At 36.2% G+C, this 18,372-nt stretch overlaps 1 protein-coding gene across 1 annotated transcript; it reads right to left on the bottom strand.

Annotated features, from left to right (window-relative positions):
- Positions 1-542: 542 nt before the first annotated feature.
- LOC135207089 (zwei Ig domain protein zig-8-like) lies at positions 543-10,803 on the bottom strand. The gene is made up of 7 exons (XM_064238696.1): positions 10,343-10,803; positions 7,123-7,448; positions 5,152-5,362; positions 3,846-3,976; positions 3,156-3,239; positions 2,127-2,211; positions 543-815 (listed from the first exon to the last, which is right to left on the bottom strand). The coding sequence occupies exons 1-7, from the start codon at positions 10,407-10,409 to the stop codon at positions 649-651; spliced, it is 1,071 nt and encodes a 356-aa protein (XP_064094766.1). The 5' UTR covers positions 10,410-10,803; the 3' UTR covers positions 543-648.
- Positions 10,804-18,372: the final 7,569 nt, after the last annotated feature.

The following is an 18,372-nucleotide window of genomic DNA, read 5'->3' as shown; positions in this document are numbered from 1 at the left end:
ATTTTGTTTTTTAATTTTTACCAAATTGTGGCTGTTTTTTTTTTTTTTTTTTTTTTTTTTTTTTTTTTTTTTTTTTTTTGCCGGCCCCTCCAAAATAAAGCTTTTTTAATTTTTGTTTTTTTAAACTTTAACCAAATTTTGGCCGCTGGAAGTGGGTACCGTATGCCCATCAATATTCCAAAATATATGCTTGGGTATTTCTAGTTACATCCTTTATATACCCTCTGTGGTAGAGCGGGGAGCGAACTCTGGCTACTAAATCGATAGGCGAGCACGTAACCCACTCGCCCGATGGGGGACTATTGAAATCTCGTGCCTCTTAAGTCTATTCATAGTGGTCATCAATCACAATAATCAAACTGAACGCTATGAACTCGGTTTCAGTACTTGGAGCATTCACATTTTTATAGTGTCGAAATGAGAGAAATAAAATACTTCGGTATTTTAAGATTTTTATATAAGAATATAAAATCTCTTCACATCAAATGCATTTCCATAGATTTCTACAGGAATTGGCAACACAGTACGTGCAGACTCAGTAAATCAGCTCCTTTTATCTTCTTTATTTCTTCGTCAATATCGTCGCCGTGAGATGATCAATTCTTTTATCATTAAACTTCTTTTTGTTTTTTAAATCTCGTTGAGGACTCAGGATCCCCCAGGGACACATCCGCCACCAGTCGCTTCGAAAAGGAGCTCCCGCGACGCGGCGGCGGACAGGGCACTGAGGAGACTTACAAAAAGGACTCCAGGTCCTACAGTCATCAGTGAAGCGAGAGCAGCAGAGTTCGTCTGCATGGCTGCTGGTAGTTCGCCTGTGGGGGAAAAATAGGTTTTTTTTTTTTTTTTTTAATTTGCCAGTTAGTATCTTATCATCTTTTGTCTTTGATTCTTCGTGCTCTGTTGATTAATCCCATTTATATTCCTCTTGTAAAATCGAATAAACTTTATTTAAGAATGTTGTATATATATATATATATATATATATATATATATATATAATATCATATACATAATACGGATATATATATATATATATATATATATATATATATAGATATATATATATATATACATACATATACGCATATGAGCATATATATATATATATATAGATATATATACTTATATATAAACATATACATAAATATGGATATTAAATATATTTATATATATGTAAAGTATATATTATAATATATAATATATATATATAATATAAACATATTACATAGAGAGCCATATATATAAAACTATACTATATATATATATATATATATATATATAAACGTAATATATACATATACGCATATATTATATATATTATGATATCTATATAATTATATATATATATTATATAAATATATAAATATAAAGTGTGTATGTATGTGTTCTATTGGTTAGAACACCATTCACCAAACAGTAACATAAATACACAAAAGAATTATTTCATTCGGTTGACATTTGGAATAGTGTAACCTCTCTGATTTGTTCGAATTTGAGTCACATTGTCTAATATTTTTTTCATTGTTATCATTTCCTCGACCAACTGACAGGGAAAACAAGATACAACTTCAAAAATGCGTTTTAGAATTAACATTGATGACAAAAATAAATAAATAAATAAATAAATTCATTCGTGGTATAACAAGACAAACTTTATATCTGGCCCTACTGATAAATTGGGATACATAATTTTTTTAAATAGAATTTTCTTAATACATTTAGAATTATTATTGATATTAATAGTAAATCCATTCGTGATACAATAAGATACATTTTATTTCTAGCCTTGTTCATAAATTATTTGAATCAAAATCTCTAAAGCGCGATTTTCTTAATAAATTTAGAACTAACACTGACAGCAACAATAAATTCATTGGTGATGAAATAAAAGGTTAATGTTCTAAGGGGTCCAAATAATAAAGATGTTAAAAGTTCTTGTATAATCTATAAACACTTCATAAAAGCCGTCGAACCCTTCTCTGGGTTCATCTTCAGTCCAAATCTTGATAGAGTTTCCCCCCCCCCCAAAAAAGGGCAATTTAGATCAATTAAAGTCTTTCAAGGACGGTATTCTCAAATCGTTCCATTGTCTGATAATCGGCATTTGCACATATTATACTGACCGTCAAGGACGTGTAAGCGTAGTTCAGTCGGTGACGTGCTGGAAGGAGCACAGGTGTATCTACCCGTGTCAGACGCTCGTGCCTCCTGAGAGTCATTCAGAAACAGAAAAAAAAACTTGTAATTCACTAAAATAAAAACGTTTAAGGGAATTATTGGATTATGCATAAGACAGTATACCAGCAAATGGAAAAACAATGCTCATAAAAAGTTTTGGTAACCAGGTCTCCTCTTTTTAGAAGTAAGCAAAAAATGATATACGATGTCCACTTCGTACAAAAACAGTGATAGAACAGCCATGAAAAGCCTTCAACTTGAGTGAAACATACGATAATTAATGATGAGTCTAGAATGAAGTGACTGGCTTACGGATAGTATCGGCAAACGGGAAAATGATGTCGATGACAAAAATGGTAAACATACGCAAAAACTTTTGTTGATATCTATTATAAACTTTCTTTCAAATGGAAGTTCTTGTAACTTATTTACGTTAAGCGAAAATCAGACAAGAAATGATGGATGGAAACTAGAGCTGAAGAGATACAACACATCTCATTACGGGAACTTCTTCACATACAAGTTATGTTACAAGTGGAATAAACCTGCCACCAGAAGTTGTCAACAGCAACAGTGTGGAAGAGTTTAAAAGAAAGTTAGACACAATCATTAGGACACTGAATGAACAATAAAACCTGCTCCTAGAGCACACGATGTCTCCTCGGATGGACTAACAAGTCTTTGAGACATCCTAAACCTTTAACTATATATATATATGTGTGTGTGTGTGTGTGTGTGTATAACTGAATCACGAAAGTTTGGAACGTGTTAACTCCATAAATAAAGGTATGAGCCACGAAGGAAACTCCGTTGTTTATTTTTCCTTCGTGGCTTATCCTATATATATATATATATATATATATATATATATATATATATAATATGATACAGACAGTCCTGTTTACTTTTGGAAGGAATTATTCATGTAAACATATCACATTATTATCAAAGAAGCAGTTTCATGGATCCGTTACCTTCATAAGCAGATACCCTGTGGTCGTGTTTCCCCTCTCCGTGACCATGGTGATACCACCCCGAGGGGAATCATAGCTCAACTCCTGTTAGAAAGTGATACAATATTAAATCTTTCTGGCAAAAAGTTTGCAATGAAAAAGAAGGCCATTTTTTCAAACAGAGACCGGCTAGTACTATATCACTCTTATTGCTCTACTGAAAGAACACGATGTGCCTTTATATGTTTTGAAAAATATAGTTACAGTAAATCCTCAGGTACGTAGGAAAAATAGTGAATATTATATTAGTTTAATTATATAACACCTTTGCTATTTTTTTTTTGGTGTAAATGTTAAGATATAAGAGAGGTCCCAGACATATAATTGATAATGCGTGACAGGAAATGCTTAACTTAACCAGTCTTCGAAAAACACAGTATTACTCATTGCTTAATTACTAAGCCATTCTGATATATATAAAATAATATATTCCAGACCTTATTAAAGATGTTATAATCTCTAATGGAGTTCATGTATAGATTTGTGGCCATGAATATTTTTTTATTATTTATGGTACGACAATTGTAATTATTAATGGGAAATTAAATGTTTATTCTGTATTTCATTCTTCATGAGGTCAAAGGTCGTACAGATCCCTTGCTACCTCAATCTTCTTGAGGTCAAAGGTCGTACAATTCCCCTGCTACTTACAACTCCGTTGTGTTTCCAGTGGACGAATTCCGGAGGCTCTGGACTGTGGGTGACGACGCAGGTCAGGTTGATGGTTGAGCCCTTGTCCACGTACATATCGGGAGACCCGATGATCGTCGCTCGAGGGGCGTCTGGAAAATACTACATGAGGCTTATCCAGTATACTTCGCGTCTTCTTCTAAATTCACTTTGAGAAAGGGCGGCTGTTACTGCTGACTTGTAAAAAAAAAAAAAAAAAAAAAAAAAAAAAAAAGTGGGGAGGGGGGGGGGCGGAGTCCCGTTTTTTTTTTTTTAAACGCTCCCTTATTCTAAAAGTTTCGGTTTCATGCAATGAAAGTTCTAAACCGAGATGAAAAATTAATGATTTTGGATGGTAATAGTTTCTTTGGTCTTTTAAGCTACACGTAACAGAAACCTTATGACTTTTTTTACCATTGATTACTTCGTTGTACGACAGACAAACAATGTGGTGTACTATTGCACAGGCAAAGTGAATTTCAATATATTTAAGTTCCTCTTACGGCAAGCAAGCGAAGACAGGAACAGGTGTCTTTGCATAAAATACAGAATTCCATTTTTAATGTCTTCAAATTTTATTTTATTTTATTTTGACGACGAAAATAGCAATGACATGCAATCACTGGTTTGAGTTTCCTCATGTTCATTATTTGTACATAAATCATACAGCAGTCAAATTATATATATACATACATACATATATATATATATATATATATATATATATATATGTATGTATATATACACATATATATATATATATATACATATATATATATATATATATATATATATATATATATATCTATATATATAATATAATAACTATCAAGGTGTGCTTAACTGACCTAGTTGCGTGATAAGTTATGGTATTATAACACTATATTAGTTTTCATTTCTGCTACTTTTCTCATTTCGAAACCCAGACTAGAAGAGACTTTCAAAAAATTTCTAGTTTCTGATGACATTCGCTGCTTTCATTGTAAAGCTAAGATCAAAATTGAGTATTTACAGTATTTTCAGAATAAAAAAAAATAACTCGTAATTAAATTTCCTTTTAGAACTCGGCACAGTTCTGAAACCAAATCTTAATACAAAAAAGCCTTTTGTATTTATGTAAGCAATAGTCATTTAATTTATGGTGAAGTTCGAGCAAATACAAAACTCTTTTGAGATAAATCACGTGAAACTTGTTTATATCTTAAACTTAATTCATTTTAGGATAACCTGAGATGAATAAACTAAATTAGAATGACTTAAATACGAATCTATTAGCTTTAATACTCACTAAAAACGTTGAGGTGGACCACGTAGGACTTAATAGGCTTCGTCGACACCTGACATTCGTAGTTTCCCGAATCGAGTTCTCGGGCGTATTTGATTTTCAGAATCCAGTCGGTCGAACTTGTCGAGTGTATAATCTGGTAACGGTCGTCCGTCGTGTACGTGTATCGACCGACCGTTAGGATATGGAGGTCCCTTTGGCGTATCCAAGAAACCTATAAACACCAGGTATTTTATAAATCGACAGTGGACTGATATGGCTTGAGGCAGCCATTTGTTATTTTTCCAAAACTTGCAATTAGTTTAGGGCCGCTATCCCTCAACAGCAGGCCTATCTGCACCAAAAGTGTGAGTGCCTCTGATGCTACCGTCAATTCGTCCCTGTTTCTTTAATCTTTTTGAGTTTTCCAGTCGAATTGTCTCAGCTTTTGATACTCGGTCACATATCAAAGTTACAAGTGTCTGCGCTGACTCATTTTCCAAAACTTACATTTAGTTTACGTTCGTTATCCCTCAACAGTAGGTCTATCTGCACCAAAAGTGTGAGAGCCTCTGATGCTACCATCAATTCGTATCTGTTTCTTTAAGCTTTTGAGTTTTCCAGTCGAATTATCTCAGCTTTTGATACTCGTTCACAAATCAAAGTTACAAGTGTCTGAACTGTCCCATTTTCCATCTAGATTTCCTCAAAGGATGAGCTCGATTAGACGCTCTCAATAGTATCTGTGGAGCCTATTTTCTCCGATTGGGGAACACAAATTTATGTTCCAATAAGACACACGGACTATATAATGATTTATGTAACAGCTTCTGCCTTCTATTGATAAAGCTCATTAATCATATACAATAGGCAAGTTGAAAATGCTGCACTTCTAATAGCAATAAAGTTGAGGAATAACTTTTCTGGTGTTATTAAACCATCATGTGTAGTCCTTACGATTCTGCCCACTAATGAGCTATAAGGCTATTAAAAACCTTGCAGTATTGCTGGCCAAATTACAAAAAAGAAAAAAATTAATTAATTCATAAATACCAAGATCAGCTGCCTCTAAGGAAATCTGAGTAACGAAAATTTATTACTATTTATTTTATCCCAATCATTACAGGGAACGCCAAGAAAAGAGCAAAGACTTTATATGAATTCTGACCTTTTTTTCTAAAATGGTAAGGGAATATGCTCAATTATAGGACCCTTCATAATGGCATATATCATTCTTAGGGTCTAAGGAATTTGATGCGTGAATTGTATAAGAATCATTCCTTCTGTTAAATCGACTGACGATGACAGAGATGAATAGGCAGCTACTCTCTCCCTAGGATTAGTACTACCCATAAAATAACTAGTAGCAAGACCAAGAGGCTACATTTTCCCGAGTAAAATTTAGGTTTGTAACAATATTTCAAGTTCCTGAATATAGTTAAATTATGTTGCATGTCAACTGGACGTTTTAGAAACATTACGCTGTTCGATCGGTAGGTCAGTGGTACTGGTTAAAAATATTATATGCATTGGAGAAACGAAGCTTGAAGAGACGAACTATGTGCTTAACAAAAACTACTGAATTTGTGACCTTGCAGATTATTGATGATCCTTGCAGACTAACCTGCTTTTTAACAACATAACAAAAACTACTGAATTTGTTACCTTGTAGCTTATTGATGCTCACTGTAGACTAACCTGCTTTTTAACAACATAACAAAAATTACCGAATGTGTTACCTTGTAGCTTATTGATGCTCAATGTAGACTAACCTGCTTTTTAACAACATAACAAAAATGGGATTTTGATAGCAATAATTTACTTTAGAAACAGTGCTAAAGGAACCTATTTCACGGAGCGACACGGGCCGAGCCCAGAAATTACCGAATGTGTTACCTTGTAGCTTATTGATGCTTAATTTAGACTAGCCTGCTTTTTAACAACCACGAAGACGGGGAGAACAGAGAAGGAGAACATGTGAGAACCAATACTCACACTCTTATTCCCCAGGTTGTGCACGATGCAGTGGAGGTGGGCAGAAGTTCCCCTGACGGCGGAGACGTTCCTGGGCGCCGTCTCGTCGAACACCGGCTGCGACGGCAGGACAAATGTCGCCCCTGTGGCTGCTGACGTGCGAATGAGAGGTCCTACGGGTCCTTCCGAACTCTCGCTTCTGAGTTCCAGATGGTCGTAGGCGTCATTACGTCCTCTGTCATCACGTAGGATGGTTGGGAGACGGTGTTCAATGTCTGGTGCGACGGGGACGGTGGTGGGCTCTTCCGCCGAATTCCGGAGTGTCCTTGGGAAAGGATTCAGCTCCCCTGCGATTGAAGGTGAAAAGAGATTAGACGTCAGTCAGTGTTTTTGTAGCCGCCATTCTTATCTTGTCTGGTTTATGATAATGTCATTACAAAGACGACAATGGCCTGGATTACGCACCATCATTATGAACAAATACAACGCTACAGAAACGATAATCATGATAATTTTACAATGAAGAGACCAACAGGACGTATTTGTCTGAGAAACTTAGCTTTAAAGCTAGAAAGAAAGTTTTGTGTTCTTGGAAACATTCTATTTTCTTTTAAAGAGAATCCCATCTTATAGAAGAAGTATGTTTTTTCTTCAAGTTTTTATTAAATAAATTATTTACAAAACATTACAGCAAATCCAGAACTACAAACATTTTCATCTAGAATACATTGCTTTTTAATTTCACAAAAATTCTTTGTGAAATACTTTTAACAATTTGTCTTTCAAAATGGCCTCCCTTGGCCTATTTTCCCGGGGTCCTTTGTCCCCTTGGCCTATGTTCCCCGGATCCTATGTTCCCAGGGCCCTATGTTCTCCGAGTCCTATGTCCCTCGGGTCCTATGTCCCCTTGGCCTATGTTCCCCGTATCCTATGTTCCCCGGGCCCTATGTTCCCCGAGTCCTATGTTCCCTTGTCCTATGTTCCCCAGTTCCTATGTTCCTTTGGCCTATGTGCTCTATTTCAAGTCCTACCAGTGAATATATAATGAAATATTGTACTACAAATTCGTTGGAAACGCGTTTAATAATAGTAATTGATTGGATTAACTTTCTTATCTTGGATCACGAAAAAAGCGTAACTTTTGTTTGATTTACAAAGACAATTTGTTATAATTTACACCAATTTTCTATTACATCGCCATCTTAAGCTATATGTTTCCATGCGTGCGATAAAATCATTCCAGAAGTCCTGGAAACACTAACTGAAATTATTAATTTTTTAGAAACTACTTTCTTGTCCTTGTGCGCATTTGGGACCTCGTAAAGGCGTTTTTCCTTGATTTTATACAGTGATTGTTGCACAGTTATTTAGCATCATTATAACTTTAGATTTTCTTTGCCTCTTACAGAGAATCATCTCGCTCTTGGAGACAAGGGATCCTTCCTTAATTACACAACGGCTCAGTCTATTCACTACCCTCCTCGGCCATGTCGGCCATACGGAAAGGTACAGTACAAACTCTGGTTCACTATCAAATACCCAATAGTATACAAGTGGCTTGGAGGGGTCTGCATACATTCACAGGTATTATTCTTATTATTTTGGTCTATCACAGTCCACCAATTCGACTGGGTGGTATTTGTAGTGTGGGATCCGGGATGCATCCTTCCTCCTTAGGAGTCCACCACTTTATTATGTGCGCTGTTTCTAGGATCACACTCTTCTGCATGAGTCCTGGAGCTACTTCGGCATCTAGTTTTCCCAGGTTCCTTTTCAGGGATCTTGGAATCGTGCCTAGTGTTACTGTTATTACTATTATTATTATTATAGTAGTAGCATTAGTAAAAGGTTAAATAATATTATTTGAACCAGAAGCAATAGGCCATGTAAAGTTCCTATTGAAACAGCTCTCATATTGGAAGAAAATCTTACAAAAGGAATATAATCCCGAACAAGATATAAAAATGAAATCCCTGAATCCCACAATATAACTCTCTCGCTTTCTATCTCTCGGTAAATGAGACCTGTTAAGATTCTCAAAAGCTAAGATACTGCCGCAGGACTTTTCATGATAAGACCTAGTTGTTAAAATGAGACGTAGTCTTAAGGTCTATAAAAGTTATCACAATAGTAGCAATGACGAGAACCCTTATCCCTTCTATCTCCATCCGATCTGGTGGACATTGGTGACGAAATTCGACAGTCTTTAATAGTGGAAATCTAATCAATACTGGAGATGATGTAACCAGGTCTTGTCAGATACGTAAAAAGTAGTTTATGAAATGTGTAAATGACCAGTATTTTCGCTTTCTTTGGGAGGAAGCCTACAAACTACTAGTTGTTCTTTTTGTTGGGTGAGCGGAGGGTGTAGGAAAGCCTAAAAAAAGGTCAGAAAAAGTGTTGAGTTAAAGATACAGGAATTCTAGGATAGGATATTTATAATTTACCAATTCGAATGAAAAATGAACGAAAATAAATAATGTGCATGTTAAATGGTAGAGAAAAATTATTTTTTGATAAAACATAGCTTATTTATTTTAGTTTTCGTTGGTGAAACAACGCTCCATTTGACCGTAGATTTCAGCACGCGCCCCGAGCAAGCTGGAGGTCGGACCACGCCTTGTTTATGCAGCAAAAGAAACCATTTTAATATTGCTGATACGTACTACACTTTTCAGTGGAAAAGTGTAGTACTGCTAATGTCTGCACGACATGAGAATCGCTCACAAGGAAGTAACTCATATACTTTTTAACTGTCATTTTTTTTTGCCCATAAAAGATATATTATATTAAAAACCAGATGGTAGTAATGATGAAAGTCCTAAAGATGGCAGGAGATTGTCAATATATTTCTTTAGTGTGTTCATCTTTCCACGCGTTGTAAAGTATTCACTGTCACAAGTGAACTGTCTGATTCAAATGGCTGCACTATCTGAGTAATTCTGCAATTGATTCGTGTTTCTAATATACATCAAAAGCATTTTCTCATATTAGGGAGTATGATTGTTAAATGTGCAGTTATTAACAGGTAGACTATTGATTTTACTGTATGCAATCAGCGCGTCTACTCATAAACACAATGTGTAGCCACATTGTTTAAGAAAGAAAGAAAGAAAAAAAAACTTTTCAAGGAAACTCAAATATTGTAAGTCACAGATGACATGGCCAGAAAATGTAATGAAAGAAAGAGGAACAGAGGAGATTATGAATTACCATTTCGCCTCCTTAATCCCCTATATACCTGATATTTGACACGAGATCATGCAGTAAGCAACGAACTTCCATCGGTAGAGGGAGAGAGACTGCATTTTGAATACTCCGATGCAGATGTATAGTCTCAGTTTGTTGTGAGTATAGCTCCACTTTCAGGTTCACAGATGAAATAAATCACAATACGTCGATTTTATGAAGTTGTTATGACGTATTGAGTGGGTCAGTGGAACTGCACTGCTCAAATATTCATGAACACAAGTTAAGAATCAAAGATGAATTCCAACGACTATTTTTAGTCAAAACATTCAATTTCGTTTTCCAGTCTATAATTATCGCAAAACATACGCTTGAAACCATTCCGTCAGCTCAGAAAGATTGTCACAAACTGGAAAATACGTGGAAATCGTTCCTGAACGAACTTATAAATACAGCTCTCGTTCCATTAGTCTATGACAGTGACTGAACCGCAGAGCTCAGCGGCGCCCGGATACTCGCAAAGGAGCTTGCAAGGCAACTGAGTCTCTGAATTGAGTCTGTGTTGGAACGTCGGTGAACAGCCAAAAAGAAAGCTTGCACCCCATTGAGAGAGAGGGTGAGGGGCCTTGGGGAGTGGTGGGGAAGGGGGCCAGCGAAAGAGAGATAGGCAGGGGAAGGAGGGAGGGAGGGAGGCAAAGAAAGAGAGAGAGAGAGAAAGACGGGGGATGGAGAGAGAGAGGTAGTGAGTGAGAGAGAAAGAGAGCGAGAGAGAAACTGAGGGAAGGAGGGCCGCTGTTATACACACGCAAACATTATGTGTGTGTGTGTGTGTGTATATATATATATATATATATATATATATATATATATATATATATATATATATATATATATGTGTGTGTGTGTGTGTGTGTGTGTGTGTGTGTGTGTGTGTATGTATAGGCTATGTATATTTCTATACATCATGTTATTACTATCGTCGCCAACATTCACCATTTTTTCTGCAGTCTAGTACCTTGACAGAGCTCAGAAAAGTACGCATTTCGTACTTAATTACCTATTCATAGATCTAAAAATACCAAAATTACTGTCAAAATAAACTCAGCCTTGTGTGTAACCTTCCAGAATAGTGCAACCCACATTTTATATGTTAACTTATCGTACTTATTTATTATTTTTATTTATTTCATTACTTGCAGCTTGGTCCTATACCAACACCTGGCACAGTTATTCAGACTAGATATATCTGGAAACTGAAGGTCACAGCATAAAAACTCCAATACCAAATCATGGTTTACAGTAATTTAACACCTTCCCTTTGTCTCTTTTATCATCCAGAACGTAAATGGATTAGCTTTATTCCAACACCTTTCCTTTGTCTCTTTCATCATCTAGAACATAAATGGATAGTAAATAAGGATTAGCTGTATTCCGTTTTTGTTGATTTTAGTTCGAGATAAAACCTTTAGAGAGCAACAATAGTAGTAGAAGAAGCTGGCTCTTTATAACAGTGTCCCATAAAATAACCGAACAGAAAACTGAGAGCAAAGAAAACTGAAACTATTCATGGGAGACTTCTCTAAGAAAATATTTTCTCTAACCTCTTCGATTTAGGATCACATAACCCATTCTAGTGCAAAGATCCGTGTGTGTGTGTGTGTGTGTGTGTGTGTGTGTGTGTGTGTGTGTGTGTGTGTGTGTGTGTATGTGTGGGTGTGTAGTCTGATTAATCTGCAACATATATACCAAAATGCTAATCTTTTAAGTATAGTTAACCTCTTGAATAACTGATTGATAACATGTTATTGCTTTTTGAATAAGTTTAGCAAAAGTTAAATCATATATGTTCTAGGCCATTGAATAGGCGTGTCCAACTTCTGTGAATAAACCAAACCTCATATTTCATTGGACCTTACGCTTTTTTCTGGCTTAAGCGACACTCTGAATAGGTAAACATCTACAAACTACGGTCCCTAGAGATGTTATGGACAAGTAGTGTCGTTTTTATTTGTGCATAAACTTTACACCACCTACCTAAAGCTTGTGGACTAGAAATCTTCATTTCAACAATTAGTGAAAATCCTTGCTGAAGTCCATCGTTATTTCCATCTTAGCTCACAAAGAAGGTGGCAATTTTCCTGCCTAGTTGCTTGCTATCATTTTTTCTTCTTCTATTCTCGGACCTTCCTTAATACAGTCCATTCTGTAAACATCACTAGCAGTCACTGAATATGAATGCTTTTTGTATCTTATCGTTCCAACATCCAGAGATTCTGAAGTGTCACTCCCAAATCTATGGCTGAATTCAGCGCGGTATTGATTTAAACCTGAGGTGCTGAGACTCAAAACTTCCACCAAAACACTCAGATTTATTCTCGTTCAATTTCAGCTGCTTCTTCTTCTTCGTTTCCATCCAAGTGATAAATATAAAACCACACTTTCCATGCAAACACGCTGATTCAACCAGGGTTGGAGTAATTACACTAGAAGAAATCAACTACAATTATAATGACTTTCAAAATATGTAAATTACAATTATAATTATTTTTAGAAATAACAATTACATTACAATTACATCCACCCTCCAATCATCAATCATACCAAACTGCAGCCCTCTAGCCTCAGTAGTTTTGATTTTACTTAAGATTAAACGTAGCCATGGTGCGGTCCTAACAACACAGGCCACAACTGGGCTGTGTCTGAAAGATTCATGGGTCGCGGTTGATTGTCTCATTGGCTGTGGCTGAGAGTTTCACATTGGATTTTACGTTATACAGAAAACTGTATTGCGCCGAAGACACTTCAGCGCAATCTTTGGTTGTTATGTATTTCGCGAAACCCAAGATCATCAAATCAGACAACGGTAACTTTTCGCAACAAACTACTTTGTTGTTGTTATGGGTCCAGGAAAAGTCTATGGAAGAGAAAAAAAAGGTCTGGAAAAGGTGACTAGCTTTGAGTTAAAGATACAGGAATTTTAGGATAGGATATTTTTGGTTTATTTATCAGAATGAAAATGTAAAAAAATAAATAAAGTTCGTGTTAAACAATACAGAAACATTATTTCTAAGAAAATATAGCATGTTTACTTTCATTTCCGTTGGTGAAACATGGCTCTTTTTGACTGTAGAATTTAGCACGTTCTGATTTATGCTAAAAGTTAGGAATATAAAGTTTACAACTCATGCTTAAGGGGAAAATCTTTCCCGTGTTCCAAGTAAGCTGGAGATCGGATCATACCTTGTTCAATTTACCTATCCATTACGTATACAAGTAACCAATCAACTGAACTAATGCGCCAGTATCATCAACTAAATGACAACAGTGCACAGTTTTACAATAGAAATTCAATGTTAACATTTGAATGGAAATATCCTGTTTTATAAATAAAACTTCAGATATTTAACGCATTTCGAAATGAACAACAAAATATGCTTTATGTGAGTATAGAAATAAAAGATACCGAATGCAGAATCTGTTCCACGGCAGCTGTCACATAAATCAGATCGTTTGATATTCGAAATCTTTAGTTGACGGTTTGTCGCTGAAATGCCATGTATAGTGATGTGACTACGTTTTTTCTCTGTAGTAAGTCCCATTTTTCGTTTTTCCTCTCCATACTACTTACGTAAGGAACATTAATGCATTTCAAAAGTAGATCTAACCCAGTAGCGGAGAATCCTTTACAATACTTGTCTTTTTATTTATTTATCTATTTTTTTAGATAATTTTATATTGTAATTTCTTACCATCTTTCCATTCTCTCTCTCTTTTTTTACTTTATGTCTTCAGCAAAAACTCCTTAGGGACAGAGTCAAAAGACTGACATGAGGATTTAATTTGATTGATTGATTTATTTATTATTATTATTATTATCACTTTATTTTTTTTTTTACTGTAGATCCCCTTCTGAATGGACCGAAAGACGTGTATGTATTATCCTCACAAAAATTATTTTTTATGGAGGCAAAAGTACAGATTTTGAAATTGCATATCTTCAGAACAAGATGTGATCTGACCTCCAGCTAACTTGGGTGCGTGCTAAAATCTACGGTCAAATAGAGCGTTGTTTCACCGACGAAAATTGAAATAACTACGCTAGAATATATTAGAAATAATTATTCTGTATTGTTTAACATTCACATTATTTATATTTTACAATCTCATTCTAATAAGTAAATCATAAATATCCTATCCTAAAATTCCAGTATCTTTAACTCAGCGCTAAACACCATTTTAAGAGCTTTTTAGGCTTTTGCATAGGGCTTTCCTATCCCCCCAACAACAAGAAACCACAAAGTAGTTTGTCGGCTTACTCCCCAAGTAAACGAAACTAGACAAACTCATCATATCAAACAATACTTATGGTAGTTTTCGTCGTATTCGGAATAGCAGTCCAATTTTCTTAGCTTGCTTGATTCAAATTGTTGCAGAAGTCATCATGACCTCCAGTAACCACTGCAAAGAATAGCCCGTGTCTCCTCTAAAGGCCTATCCTGCCTACAGTAGATTCACATCAACCGTGCATCTGATGTCTAGGCCCGTCCTTTACGACGCTCCTGACTGGCTGTTGGTAGACCAGTCACAGGGCTGGAAACTCTCAGTCTCTCTCAAGAGTTAACATAGGCAGGATCTATGTTCCACCTCTCCTGAGGGATACTTTTGAAAGACGTATCCCTCAGGAGAAGTGTAACATAGATCCCACCCATGTGAACTCTCTCGAGAGAATGAGAGCTTCCAGTCCTGTGATTGGCTCATCAATAGCCAATCAGGAGCGTTGGAAGCCTAGACATCAAATGCACGGTTGATGTGAATCTACTACAGTAACCAAACCCGGCTAGCCACGCCAACTATCCTACTACTTTTCTCTTGTGTTAAGTCTCACTCCTGTTGCAGCCTCAGAGCATTGAATTAGTTGTTGATTTAATGCCTGTCTGATTGTGGAGAGACTAATGGCTATAATATCTTTATTTCCCTTTAAATTATCCTGTAAAAAAAGGTTCTTGCAAAATACAGAACAGACATAGAAATAGGGCAACTTTGCCTCGCCGATCTCAAGGCAGGAAAAGGACTGCTGAGAAAGTCGTTGATTTATAACATTTACAGACACTGCAAATATAATACTTTCATTAAGTCAGTCCATTCGGCCTGAATATTCTATTTAGCCAACACCTCATACACAAAACCAGTACGAGCAATTGTTCTGTCATAAGCTTCCGACCAGTCGAGACTCATAGTGGCAACATCCACCTTATTTTGATTTGAATAACATACGACCTTTTTTTATGGAGTTTTTACACTGAATAATCGACCTCCCTTATAGGCTGCGCAATGATGTGGTCTAATATATACTCAGACCTATTTTCTGGAACCTTTGCAGAACATGTTATAATCGGTATTTAACGATATAGGTCTCCAATTATTTTGTTAGAGCAAGGTGACTTTTTTTTTCCAAGTAACTTGATTACATCAACATACTATAGTAGATTCACATCAACTGTGCATCTGATGTCTAGGCCAGTCCCTTGCTATGCTCCTGATTGGCCGTTAATAAGGGCTGGAGACTATCAGCCTCTTAAAAGATTTCACATGGGTAGGATCTATGTTCCACCTCTCCCGAGGGATACGTCTTTCAAAAGTATCCTTCAGGAGAGGTGGAACATGCATCCTGCCTATGTGAGCTCTCTCGAGAGACAGAGTTTCCAACCCTGTGACTGGCTTATCAACAGTCAATCAGGAGCGTCGTAAGGGACGGACCTAGACATCAGATGCATCGTTGATGTGAATCTCCTATAGCTCTTGGGCATTTGCTTTACGGCATAAATGTAATCGAACAGTATTTATGATTTATTTATTAGAATGAAAATGTAACAAATAAATTTCTAATAAAATACAACGTATTCATTTTTATTTTCGTTGGTGAAACAAGGCTCTATTTGACTGTAGATTTTAGCGTGTTTTAATTTACGTTAAAAGTGAGGAATATACTGGTTACAAGTTATGCGTGAGGGGAAAATCTCGCACGTATCCTGAGTAAGCTGGAGGTCGGATCACGCCTTGTTAAATTTCTCTAGTCCTCGCAATGCTATTCTATACAAAATCTCAGCGAGGAGCTGATAAGCTTGTCGATGATAAAAACTACGTACATTATGGGCGTGAAAGAAAGAACCAACTCTTAGAGGGGGCGTGGTCATAAAAAGGTTAAGAACCACTGCGTTAGACATATACTATAGCATGTCCGACAGAGGGGCACTCTGCCAGCGCTGATGTGAAAGAAGTGGCATCGAGATTTGTCCTGGTTCTGTCAAACCCAAAGCCTTGCCACCATAACAAGCTGCAAGTCAGGCGAGAGAACGTTTTTGAACATTGCGCACCGAGACTATACAACAAAATACCGCATGAAAGTGAACATCTTACAAGAAGAGGGCAAATTTTAAAAAGAACTCAAGACTCTCCTATTCTGCTGGAGCTATAAGACTGACGAGAAAATGTTAAAAGACAATGATAAAATATAAGAAAGCAGCTTATCATCCCTGTGGACGGCTGTGTATGAAATCAAACAAGTGAAACGAGAGAAAGAGAATTGTGATTGGGACAGAATGTTCCTCTTTACAAGACGAACGTTGGCTGGACCAGAGCTGGAGCAAGGTATATAGAATAAAGGAGCCTCCCTTATTCTATATACCTCTTGAGCTGGAAGGCAGCTAGACTGCCAGCAATTCGTCGTATCGGCGGCGACAGCAGAGTAATAATTAGTGCTGCCTCTATTCCATCAGGCAGATATCATGGTTTAGTAGACATCCCGCCAATGCACAGCAAATCTGAATCAGGGGCACCATTTTTGCAATACGATGCATTTGCAGAAGATGAGGAAAGAATTCTGATTGGCCTGACGATGGTACATTTTTTTTAAAGTTTTTTTCCATCTATATATTACCAGTTATAATACAATCAACATGCATTTGAATAGGTCATTTGAATGGACCTCGTGTTTTCGCATAGTTACCCAACATATTTATAAGATTTTTTATTTATGTATTTATTATACGAGCATATATATATATATATATATATATATATATATATATATATATATATATATATATATATATATATATATATTTGTCCGACCAGCAAACAATGCACACATCCTCAAGAGAAAGTGATTTGCTCTCTCTCTCTCTCAAAAATCTTATGTGACCTATTCCAGTAATAAGTATTTGAAGACAAATTAATTTTTCTTTAGTCCCCACAGATTTTATTTCAATGAAGCTGGTGGTTATATTGTAACTTAATGAGTCAGTTGGTAATATTTGGTTGAATAATAGCCAATCATAGTTATATAGGGCAATGTTTGCTTAACCAACAAACAGTAATGATCAGGAGACGCGCTTTTTAGCCTGTGCTCTAATGATTGCTTGATTCTGCCTTTATACAGAAGGTTAGAATGGGACATTTTACACAAAACTAAATTCAGTCTCTCTCTCTCTCTCTCTCTCTCTCTCTCTCTCTCTCTCTCTCTCTCTCTCTCTTCTTGACTTATAAACTTAGTTTCTATTTCATTTAGCCTTCATGCTACTGCGCTAAGGTTATCCGTAAGGAGACCGGAAACATAAAGAAAGAGAGAGAGAGAGAGAGAGAGAGAGAGAGAGAGAGAGAGAGAGAGAGAGAGAGAGAGAGTCCTTGAGAGCAAACCCCAGAGACTGACAATCCCGGATTTCACAAAATAAAAACAGAAAATATCCTTAACAAGGTTAGAAGTGAAGTTAATGAGGTATCTTTGTCAAAACTCTCAGAATCCAAAGAATGGACCCAAGTCTCATCCTGGAGGAGGTGGGACGAATACTAATAATCTGCTGCTGCCTTGTTTACTCAGCTTCCCTTTTGTCTCGCATTACTCCACTGTCATGAAGCTATTCTCCTTTCTAATACGTTTTTACCTGTTTATTAGTGTATTAATTTATTTACTTCTTTCTAATAAGTGAGGTCTCTTCTTTCTGTATTTCCCTTGAACTTTTGTTACTTCCTAATGTGTGTGTATGTGCCACATACTACACTTTACAATGCACTGAGCAGTTTCAA

Source organism: Macrobrachium nipponense, chromosome 32 (assembly GCF_015104395.2).
Source record: "Macrobrachium nipponense isolate FS-2020 chromosome 32, ASM1510439v2, whole genome shotgun sequence".
In the NCBI taxonomy this organism is placed as follows: Eukaryota; Metazoa; Arthropoda; class Malacostraca; order Decapoda; family Palaemonidae; genus Macrobrachium; species Macrobrachium nipponense.
This window is presented reverse-complemented; position numbering and strand designations above follow the sequence as displayed.

What these genes read in the sequence shown, in the direction of transcription:
- LOC135207089 (XM_064238696.1), bottom strand. Translation starts at nt 10,409, where the DNA reads ATGCAGTCTCTCTCCCTCTACCGATGGAAGTTCGTTGCTTACTGCATG. An exon ending in GGTCCACCTCAACGTTTTTA is followed by an intron (nt 3,977 to 5,151) that starts GTGAGTATTAAA and finishes AGTATTTTCCAG; the next exon opens with ACGCCCCTCGAGCGACGATC. An exon ending in ACGCTTACACGTCCTTGACG is followed by an intron (nt 816 to 2,126) that starts GTCAGTATAATA and finishes TTTCCCCCACAG; the next exon opens with GCGAACTACCAGCAGCCATG.